Source organism: Siphateles boraxobius, unplaced genomic scaffold, assembly GCF_051911475.1.
Source record: "Siphateles boraxobius isolate OS27281-9 unplaced genomic scaffold, OSU_SipBor_1 24, whole genome shotgun sequence".
Classification (NCBI taxonomy): domain Eukaryota; kingdom Metazoa; phylum Chordata; class Actinopteri; order Cypriniformes; family Leuciscidae; genus Siphateles; species Siphateles boraxobius.
This window is the reverse complement of record NW_027508855.1, coordinates 19,447,501-19,459,568: the sequence shown is the minus strand read 5'-3', so window position 1 is coordinate 19,459,568 and position 12,068 is coordinate 19,447,501. Positions and strand designations below refer to the sequence as shown.

General features: G+C 35.5%; 1 protein-coding gene across 2 annotated transcripts in view; it reads right to left on the bottom strand.

The window, feature by feature from the left end:
- Positions 1–2,202: 2,202 nt before the first annotated feature.
- LOC143749271 (ras-specific guanine nucleotide-releasing factor RalGPS1) overlaps positions 2,203–12,068 on the bottom strand; it is a 136,436-nt gene continuing 126,570 nt past the window's right edge. Inside the window, exons 15-20 of one of the 2 annotated variants that reach the window (XM_077241816.1) lie at positions 10,927–11,007; positions 9,158–9,260; positions 6,723–6,815; positions 6,425–6,530; positions 5,855–5,946; positions 2,203–5,282 (exon numbers count right to left, since the gene is read on the bottom strand). In XM_077241816.1, coding sequence (XP_077097931.1) covers positions 5,253–5,282; positions 5,855–5,946; positions 6,425–6,530; positions 6,723–6,815; positions 9,158–9,260; positions 10,927–11,007 — 505 coding nt within the window. In that variant the 3' untranslated portion in view covers positions 2,203–5,252. The remainder of the gene's footprint in view (positions 5,283–5,854; positions 5,947–6,424; positions 6,531–6,722; positions 6,816–9,157; positions 9,261–10,926; positions 11,008–12,068) is intronic. The other variant, XM_077241817.1, reaches the window with a different exon arrangement.

The window sequence follows — 12,068 nt, the reverse complement described above, 5'->3', positions numbered from 1 at the left end:
AGACATTCTCTGGTGCAGAGCACGAAAGCACCAAAGTGACTGAAGGAATGCCGTAAAGCAGTATCTCTGGTCATACGATGTGTATGACGTCATTGACATTTTAAAAGACTTTTTAAAGCAAATAAGTGACTCTAAAAGAAAGTTCTTTGCATCTCCTTTCGAATACAACATTCAAATTACTAGACAAAACATTATATCCTGAGAAAAGTGGATTTTGAGGGGTATAGCTCCATTCATTCTGCACTCCAGAACCAGAGTGGAACTGCAACCAGTTCAGAAGCCGGAAGTTTACTGAGAGTGGAAGTTCTCCCCTTTTTAGACATTCTCTGTCTGAACCAAGGGGGTAATCCATCAGCCGGAAACTGAAGCCTCCCTTGGGGGCTGCCATTGTAGCAGACCATCACCTGCTGTTAGCATTCCATTGACTCCCATTCATTTTGGCGTCACTTTGACAGCGAATAACTTTACATCTGAGGCGTCCAAAGACTTCATTTGTCCATTATTTATTTCTAAAGAAACACGACAATGTATAATAGGCTCAATTAATTTGTATCTTATGTTATGGCCCCCTAGAAGCCGTTTTTGTAAAAATAGGCTAACGATTGCGTCATAACCGTTAGCGAAATTACCAAATAGGCAGGAGGAGAAGCTCACAGGCTATCTTTTACTGTCCATGAGACAATCGGGGGGACATGGAGGCATAAAGTCAAGGGAGAAGCCCACCGATAGAGAGTCCATAAGCAACGGGACAAAATATTTCAACAATTTTTGAGGAATTGGAAATAATTTGGTATTGGGTACAACTACTAGAAGATTTACAACTGTCAGACAGGTTGCTCTACATCGTCAAGCTCAGTTTGAGCCCGTGCAGTCGCTCAGCCATCAGGAAGTGAATGCTTCTAATGGGCTTCACTTTTCTCCGTTGAAATCAAGGGGGTCGCTGTGTCCATTTCTTTTACTGTCTAGATGGTCTGACTCTGAACACTGTGCTGCAGCTCTCATAACAGTGACAGACACAGCCCACTGAGTCAGTAGCCTAGTTGTACACTTGTGTGATGCTGCCTGATATACCAGCTGTGCTAGTTCTCTCTAGTCAGTCACAGTGCTATTTGCAAGAGGGGTACGAACACTCTCTTCGGTAACTGTTGTAAGAACAACTCTTTAAACAGAAAGCATGGTTTATGCTCGCCCAGGAGCCGACCGGGAATCTCCGAGGCCGGGCAGTGAGAGCAAACGACGAGCTCTTTCACTCTCTGATAAACTGAAAGTCAACCAGATACGCCTTTAGTGTTGCTATTTATTCTGATCCGGGGGATTTTCCAGAATGCTGATCGCTCGCGCGGCCGTGGAGTTGCCGAGGGCTGCAACAACATAACTAGGCTATAATATATCGTGTCGTCCGCGATTATGTCTCGCAATGCGAACTGAGTTTTTGTGAACTTGAATCATTGTTATTAGGGAATAACGGATATAAAAAGCAGTGGTCTTTACTCACATGTCAGGTGGCTGTTTATGCTTTCTTCTGCCATCGCTGCACATGCAATAAAAGGGGTAAAAATATTGAAACGTGGTTTACAGTCAAATAGTCTCTTCTTGTCTCAGTGGCGGTTCTTGGTTGAAATGAGCTGCAAAGAAAGTAGATAGTCATTAACCAGGTTACATAAGACTAATGTGTTCCTGAGCTCCAGGTAGGCCTACAAATAAAATCACGAGTGAGGGAAGCTGGAAGACAGAATAAATTTAGACTTCATTAGAGATTGACTGAAAATAAAATAAATTAACATATTATTAAATTAATTTAAATTGAGCAAACATTACAAAAACAATCAATCTTCTTCAGTCCATAAATTGCTTTTTTCCCCTTAGTATTATCAGGTCATAAACATGCATGTTATCTTGCAATTGTATTAGTAACTTGTAAATCTACATGACAAACACGTTTTATGATATCGCTATAAAACTGAAATGCATAACTGCAAATTGTGAAGAATTAATGCAATTTTCTTTACTCATCATTCAGATATTGAGGGATATCTTTAGCTATTGTTTTAGTTTGCACCAACATAACACTCAGGTGCACTAACCACCGATAAATGCAATATCCACAGATCTTTACCATTCTCATAATCTCAAACCACAAACAAATGGTCAATGTTAACTTACAGAAATCAAATGAAAATAAAATGCAGAACAAGACAAACCTGTGTTCACTGCATTTAATAGTACAGAAGAATCAGGCTTTTAGCTGATAAACCACAATGTACCACAATGGCAAACAAAAAATAATTTAGCAACATATTTACATGGCAACACAACAAGAGTGAATTCACAGTCATAACGTACATGTAGTGCATCTGTACATGTGTGTCTGTGTGTTTTATGAAAGCGAACGCTCAGACAATACAGAAATAAAAACATGTCTCTTCAACAAAAAAAGTTTAATTCATTCACAGAAAGGCAAAATTGATGCTAGATAAATAAGAATAGAAAACAAATAACTTGTAATAACTACCAAGAGTCAGTTTTGTATGCTGCAATATTATTAGACTCAAGAGTGTTTTAAATAAATCTGACAATTCACTGTAAAGGCATAGTTCAAACCAAAATTAAATTTTTATCATTATTCGCTCACCCTCATGCCGTTCCAAACCTCTATGTTTTTACATTTTTAATGTAGAACACAAAATGACACATTTTTGATGAGCTCTCTCCATGTTAAAGATCATTGTGATTCACCATCAAGCTCATATAAAGTACAGTAGTCTCATAGAAACCTACACTATATTCCAAGGAAGAGTACATACAAAAAAAAATCTTTATTCATGCAACTTATTCCACACACTGACAATTAAACCCCCCACAATTATTAGAAAATGACCATAAAACTACACTGTGTGCATGATGCACAAAGAGCACTTGTATCATATATTTTAATTATTTTGGGGGGTTTAATGGTCATTATATGGAAAAACTCAAATATGATAAACCAGCATACTGGATCAAACAACATGAGGAGAATATAATGACCGAATTTTCCTTCTGAAGAGTATTATTCCTCTGATTCTGCTTCATGTCAGATTTCTGAATCTAATATGAATGTACTCAGAGATTGTGGAGTGTGTGTCCAGTGTTTCTCCTTCAGTGACAGACACACTGCACCTCTGTAAGAGTTTAACTTCATTCTAGAACGCACACACGCACGCGCACGCGCACGCACACACACACACACACACACACACACACACACACACACACACACACACACACACACACACACACACACACACACACACACACACACACACACACACACACACCATTACAATCATCAGTCCTGCACAGAACGAAATTTGAGAAATGAACTTACAGACGACTACATTATTACCCATGCAGTGCTGATCTTTCACTCGATCTGAATGAGCATCTCAAATCAATACTAAACGCTAAAACATGGTTTCCTGCCATCAGATGCTGCACATTCTTAACTAAACTGATATATTAATCAGACATAAAAGAATAGATATCTCTTCAAAATCAAAACTATTTTCAGTTAAGTATCTCATTAACCATCTCAGCTAAACATGACCGGGTCACATTTCACACCAAAACTCAAAAGATATCTATAAGGAATTATGTTTTGCATAAATAAATTTGAGCCTATTCTGTCTTCAGCATTTTTTTTCTTTTTAAATCCGTGACATTTTCACGACAATTAAGTACATTTTAAGCACATCTTAATTGCATTACAGTATAAAAAAAACATTCAATAATTAAAAAGAAAAACCCATTAACTATAAATTAAAGGCAGTACAATAAAAATGACCATGAATTATAAATACTTACAATTGTACTTATAAATAATTAAACTGTCATGAAAATAATGTCCAAATGCAACAAATATTTAAGAAAAATATCTCAACCTATTTCTTTCTATTCATTTGGGGGTAAAATGACATAAATATCATAGGATATGACATAGACATGTTTTTGAAAGGTTTTGTGAGATTCTCCCAGTAAGTGAACGTGAGCACATATGAATTTTTTCAATGATAATGTACTTGATCTCACAATTCAAAGGAAGCAGTTGTGCTAAATGAGTTGGGCTGAATGGAAAATAGGTTGTTTTTGAGTTATAGTGATATAAAAATGTTTTGTCTCGTTACAAGAAAATCTTTCAAAGAAAATTAAATGTGACGAACACAAACCGCTTGCTTTTGTTGGACATATTTCAGCTGGTTTAAGTTGTGAGATGTGAGCAAAACCTACTTAATACCTTCATTTTACAGGAAAGTCATGAGAATTTGTAAATACTTAAAGCCCAAGACAAGCTTTTCCGAGTATAAAATGTCTAAAACGGACACTGGATACAGAATCCCTGCTGTAAAGTCACACTCACAAATATCCTTCAACCAGATCTGTCATTTTCACATCATAGCGGTTTCCACAAATAAAAATCACTGTGCTTAAAAGAGAGATATGGTTAGAGATCTTGGCAACCGTTGTGTGTGTGTAACTAAACCACCAACTGATGAGAGTCATTCGCTGGTTTAAGTCTTCTTCTTTGAGGATCATACATCTGTGTTTTGTTTGTTACGGCTCTTTCTAGGAGCAAATGCCTGTTAATTTGGCTTTTTAGTCTTCGGCTTCAGAGGATTTCCAACAGAGACACTTCAAGTTTTCTCTTTCCCTCTAAAACTCACTTATATCAGCACATCGATGCCCATCTCAAGCTTCTGTGTTCAATTTAATTCCCACAATGCATGTGTTCGAGTAACATGCTCAGTGAAGCGTCCACGACAGCGACTCAAACACCTCGAGACCCAAAAGTCTCCATATTGAAGACATGATGGAGTTGAAACGGTAAATTTCCTCCCACATGCTTTACCAGAACTAGTGCGAAAAACCTCCAGGTCCAGGTCTGTAACACACATCTCGATGTCAGTTGTGGATAGTTGTGGACTGTAACACACATCTCGATGTCAGTTGTGGATAGTTGTGGACTGTAACACACATCTCGATGTCAGTTGTGTCAGTTGTGGATAGTTGTGGACTGTAACACACATCTCGATGTCAGTTGTGGACGTTGGGTCATGGAGGGCCGGTGGAACAGATCTTGTCCTTCGGCTCAGTGACTTCTCAATATGAAAGTTTTTTGCTCTTTCTTTGCCCTTTTGCTGAACTAAACATGTTCTTCTCAATCTCTGTGGGCCTTTGGCACATTATAAACGTCTTCAGGCGAGAGCTACACAAGTTTATTCAAATGACATGAGATTCGCTGGTATCTAAAAGAGTGGAAATAGCAATTATGGTATTATACAGTAATAATGCTGAGATAATAGTTTAGGGCTGTACAATATGATGCTGGAGTTTAGATGATCACAGTAGCAGAGCAACGTCACAATCTGATGCATTACTATAGAATCAGAATTTAGACGCTTCATTTTGTTCAATTTATATTTTAATGTATTTAATATAAATGAAAACATTTAAATTCATAATTTATAGTTTTATAATAATATATAATATATTATAGACTATTAAAATTGATGTTCAACATTTTATCATAACGAATATAATATTATTGAATAATATATTTATATTACAGTTTTAAAACTTTTGATTTGAACTTAAGTCTAACATTGTGAGTAACACATAATACCAGACTTTCTTTTGTTAACAAAAATATCCATCATTTCAATTTCCATCAAAAATAACTATATTACAATATGTACCATTATCGTTATATACCAACATTTCTTTACCATGACAATTTTGGTCATACCGTCCAGTCCTATCTCAAAAGAATTATATTGCTAACATGTAAATATTGGTGTCAGAACACATTTGTGGATACCTGAGGTCTTCTTCTCCGACAGGCCTCCTCCAGACGTTTGTGCCATACGATCGCAGAGAACCGATCTCCAGTCTGAAACTTGTAAACATTCCCTAGGAAACACAGAGATTCTGCTCAAGTTACGTATATACATAGATATATATATATATATATATGGCCACCGTGATTTTGCCAAGTAAGACATGGTCCTGGATCAACATATTTTGTTGATCCTGGATCAACATTCCCGTCCCAAAATGTAGCCCTTACCCAATCCCTACCCCTAAACCTAACCCTACCCATAACTTTTCCCTAAAATCAGAGGGTAATGATAGGGGAATGACACTGATGTTTAAGTAGTTCACCTTGGCTCTAAGCTTAAACTTGACATAAACTGTAAACTGTCACTCAAATCTGATTGGTTAATTGGAAAGTTGATCCAGGATCAACAACGATGTTGATCCAGGAACATGTGGTACTTGGTGAAATCATGTTCACTATATATATATATATATCACTATCATCTATTTCACACTCACCAAGTCAGTTATTTGTGAAGTGAAATATAAAACTACTGTGGAAGAGATGTACCTTTATCAGGATCGTTGAGCTGGAAGATGTTTGGTTGATCCGGATCATCCGGCAGAACAACCATCCAGCCCAGAACCGACACTTTCTTACACGCACGAGACTTGTACTGTTTTGAGGAGCAAGATGTTATTTTTATCTTGTATGCAGTTTTTCCATGTCTAGATTTTTCTTTTTAAAAGAATCACATAAACCTCCATCAATGTTTTGGTGATTTTATTGCTCTATTTTCTAAATGTGGAATTGCTCTGATATTCTTTTTGGCCTGTATCATGAGCGAGGCGTATGCAGAAACACTCACATGTTTGCGTTCAGCGGCTCGCAGGGCTTTAGATCTGTAGAATATCAGAGTCGAACCACACAGTGAGATCCAATACCGGCTCCATGAGGCAAGCTACACAAATAATCAAACAAAACATTTCACATAATACATATACACTAATGTTTGCGATCACTATGATTTAAAAATAAAATAAAACAAATTGATACTTATATTCAGCAAGACTGTATTCATTTATTCAAAAAATCACAATAATGTATTTTATAATGTTACAAAAGCTTCTATTTAAAATAAATGCTGTTCTTTTGAACTTTCTATTCTTCAAATAATCCTGAACAAAATTATCATGCTTTTCACAAAAATATGACGCAGCAAAAACTGTTTTCAACATGGTAATAATCATAAATGTTTCTTGAGCAGCAAATCATCATATTATACTGATTTCTGAAGGATCATGTGACACTGAAGACTGGAGTAATGATGCTGAAAATTCAGCTTTGATCACAGGAATAAATGACATTTCACAATATATTACAATAGTAAAAAAACCCATTTGAAATTATAATAAAATTTCACAATATTACTGTACTTTTGATTCAACTCAGAAAATCAGTCTTAGTAAGAGACTTCTTTCAAAATATTACAGACGTTAAACTTAGTGTACATGCATACATACAGTAATTAACTATACAACTGCACAGAGCTGGGCAAAACTGACTATGACTTTTCGGCAATATAAATACTTTTGTTAAATTAGTTCAAAGATGTCATTGTAAAACATGCCTTGATTATTTTAATATCAAGGAAAACCTTTTGGATATTCTTTCTAGATACATTGTTTCAAAGAAGGCAGGTAGATTATGGCCTGTTTTTGTAGATGTTGGTCACTAGATGGAGCGCTTGATCAACTATTCAGCTCAAAGTTACAGAAACACCTGTGGGGAATTGTGAATGTTTTCTGAAACGTAATGTCCTGTAAGGTCCTGAAACCTCATGCAACCTTTAACCAAATACAATTGAAGCTAAACACTTCGTCCCGTTGCATCCTTTTCTTTGTAAAGTATGTTGTAGAAGTATGTGATCTGGATGCTACAGTTACTCAATGCCATTTCAAAGCAAATGCAGAAATATCATTATACACCAGTTATCGGCAAATGCTGAAAAATATTTAAACTACACAATGTGACTTCTGGTCCTCTAACAGTAGAAGCACACGTTACTTGTGGTGGAATATTGTTTTGGTCATTATGAGTTGTGCTCATGAATACAGATGATCACTTTATCAGTACAAATGTCTAATGACACCAAAACTCTCCTAATAACAAATATACATAACTAAAAAATGAGCAGGCAAGTCGCTTATATGCGGTTTTGACTTCTTGAAATCAATTGTTTTAAAATAAGTTAGTTGGCAACGCTGACATTAGACAACGATTGCTAATATCAGATCAGGTACAACAGTGGAAACTATTGGCACGGCTATTTTGAGGAAAATAGACCTGAGCTGGTTTAGGGATTGCCATTGTTACCAACATAACCAGTGTTTTGTGAAACTAGTCTGTGCTGCTATGCAAAAAAAGTATTACATATAAAATATGTAATATGTTTATTGATGTTTTATTATGTGTACTGTTGCTTTTCCTTTTTGCTTGCAAACATGATTTTCGTTTTGAGGTTAATTTTGTGGCTTCAAGCCTTTCTTTCTTTTATTTATGTTTATGATGTAAACATGCATGGACAAATGATGAAAGTATGCAGTCAGGAAATTCGTAAAATATAAATAATTATATGAGGCTTAACGGATTAGGGATTAGAGTTTGGAAGATGGTTTTATGAAGAACTTGCTTATTATTGAACAAAACAAAGTTACAGAGTCATGTTTTTCTTAAACATTTTCCAGAACTCTGTATTACAGTCATAATGTATAATTATGTACCATTAGTCTTTTGCATCCGACCTTTGCTTCAACTGCCCACCTTCTAAGCTGTCTGTAAATAGTGTTGTTTCTGTTCTAGTGTCTGTTTATATTCCACTGGAATGTGATACGCAACTGCAATCGCTCATGTCTTGGACTGGGCAAAGGTCTATTGTCCATATGTATGCACTGACTATTTGTTCTTTGCTGTTATTGTGAAGCATCACTGTAAAAAATAATCCTGTAAAAAAAAACAGTAAACTACTGGCAGCTGTGGTTGCCAGCATCATACCGTAAAAATACGGCGTGTTACTGTCAATGTTTAAACAGCTATATTACAGTTTTATACTGTAGCTGAAAAACGGTATTTAGATGTTAGTTTCAAAAACAGTAACGTACCGTATTGTTATGGTATGATGCTGGCAATCACAGCTGCCAGTAGTTTACCGTTTTTTAACAGGATTCTATTTTACAGTGATTGAAACATATTATTATTATTATTAGAGTTTTGAAGTATCATCCCAGTGTGATATGTTTTTACCTTAGGCTTCTTGCCCTCCTTCATCAGGGTTTTCCTCTTCACCGGCCCCTCCATCGTGACGCCTGGCTCTCCGGGACTCACACTGGGCTCTGCTACTGACGGACTGACAGTGGGAAAACACATTAGCTGAACACCTCCAAAACAACAACCGACCCGTGTGTGTGTGTGTGTGTGTGTGTGTGTGTGTGTGTGTGTGTGTGAGGGAGAGCCTGGAGCGTTCAGTGCACATATGGTGATAGATGCTCCATGTAATGAGCCCTAAGAGAACAGAAGTTACAGTTCACATCTGATCTGAGGATGTGATGGAGTAAAGATGAGCATGTGAGAGTGTAAAAGAGGACAGAAAGATTCCCTTCACCAGACAAACACTCCACTCAAAAGATACCGGCTCTGTGTCAAAACCCAGTGAGCTGCCTGAGTCTTTTAACTCAAGGAATCTTATGCAGACTCTCAATGTAAACCGTTCCAGAAGGTCAACAACAGAAATATACGTCCTCATAAGGACTTTTGTTTGGTTTGATACTTCAATGGGTTATTTAATTTAAAGGAGAACTCCGGCGCAAAATGAACTTGGGGTGTAATAACACATTGGCCTGATAACAAATCTGCCTGACAAATCTGCCTGACTCTATGGGAGTTTAACATAGGGGTGTCCTGACTTATGCACCCTGTATTTTAAGGAAGAACATTTATTTATTTATGATACATTATTCATACACAAAGAAAATTAGTGTCCTTAAAAGGTTGGATTTTTCCTCATTTTTCTAATTAAGGCATTAAGATCAATTTCCTTTTTAGGCAACTTTAGCATGGGTGTCCTAACTTATTCACATCACTGTATATACTTTCATTTATAGAGACCCAATTTATATTGTGTAAAATATTATTTAAAAAATATTTAGTTTATATTACATTATTATTATGCATTATTATCCTACTCACTATAGTACTGTACTGTTAGATTAATTATTTATTTAAACAAATTTAAATTTGTTTTTATTTTAAATATTTGTTTGTTTTATTTTAACCCTATTTGTAATTATTTCTTGAAAATATTAACCTAATTGTTATTGTATATTTATTTTACTCAGTTTATTTATTCAGTTAGTTAATTCATGTTTTTATAAATTATTTATTTAAACGTAATTGTTATAGTTTATTTGTTTTTAGGGCGGTTTATTTATTGTAATCTTTTTTATCATGTATTTATTCTTACAATTTATTTTTAATTTTTAATTGATTTATTATAATCTAATTAATTAATCAATCAATCTTATTTAATCATTTTGTTTAACTTAATTATTGTTTATTTATTTTATACATTTCTTTATTTAGTTAAATTTTGTATTTTATTATTTATTTACTTTTACATTTCTACAGCACTGTCTTGCCTCCCCTGTGCTAGATGACTGAATGGAAAAGTAAATGTGAGAAGCTCTATGTGAATGATGGCCATGTTCAGTGTCACTCCAGTTAGGATTGCTGCATCAGAAGGAAGTCTCTAGGAGACCCAGAGGACAGAGGACCGTAAGGCGGCTCATTAGGTTTCGGAACAGAGCTTTTCTCTTCTATAAATACAGTAATCCTGGTCTATAAACATCCTGACATCTGGGAAAAGAGAAAACGGATGACAGACATGACAGTCTTTGGTCTAAACCCGAAAGAGAGGGAAAACTGGGATGTTAAAGAAGAGACTGCATGCCGAGACAGGTGAACCCGACGCCCCAGAGGAATGGAGGTGGTGACCTTTGACCCAGTGGAGTTGGTACCTGTGGGCATGGCTGCGGCCTCTGGGGGACTTGTGATGAGGGACCCTCCAGTTAGGGCCCAGAGTCGAGTACATGCGGCCCCTGTTTGCACATTCGGCACAATGAGTTTAACGTCAGTGCAATTTGAGCCGATACTGCACTCAAAAGAAATATTTAGGCCAAAATTTATAGAATCGAATCGCATGAAAAATACTACACAATTTTAACATAAAAAATGAATAAACTTAATGTGATGCATATTTGTCAATCATACATAAAAGAAACGGGTAAAGATTTCTGCACTAGTTTATACGATTTGTCGTAGTTTAGTATTAGCTATTTGCAACTATTTGACTTAATAAAATAAAATGTATGAAACAAATTGGATTTATACATAAACCTAGTTATTATGTATGTAAACACATTCAGTTTATTAGTCCAATCACAGAAATCTTACGTGTTTTATTTATGTATGACTGACAAATATGCATCACATTAAGTTTATTAGTTAAAATTGTGAAATTCAAATGGATGAAAATTTTATATGCAATTCAAATGCATAAATCTTAATTTAAAAAAAAAGTGTATACACTGTCTCAATGACTAATGAAAATTGAATACAATTATTGAATCTGTGCAAATGGTAAAAGGATTTTGATGTCTAGTTGATACACCCAACAATTAAATGTTCTCATCATTGACTCACTTTCTTTTTTCCATGCAATTAAAACATACAGTGATTACTTTCAACTTCCAAAAAGCATAATTTCACAGTTCATTCGCCTTGTGCAGTATATACATGGAGTCTTCTGTATTCACATGTTCCTGCGCAAACTTAAGACTAGTGCAAATATTGAAATGATTTCATGGTGTTTAACAGCCCTTCGGTCACGGTCTGCTATTGCATGGAAAAGATCTGCTAAACATTTCCTTTTGTGTTTCACAGAAGAAAAGAGGTTATAAGGTTTGGGTGAATAAATGACTTTTCATTGTCAGGTGAACTATCCCTTTAAACCTTAAACTGTTCTGAGACCAGTTTTTGACTCAGTTTTAGTTGTGTTACTGTGTTTTGCAGTATGTATATCTATGTGTTTTCCTGTGGAATGGACATAAATGGATGTTAAACATTTATAATGGGAAACGACAAAAAAACAAAAACAAAA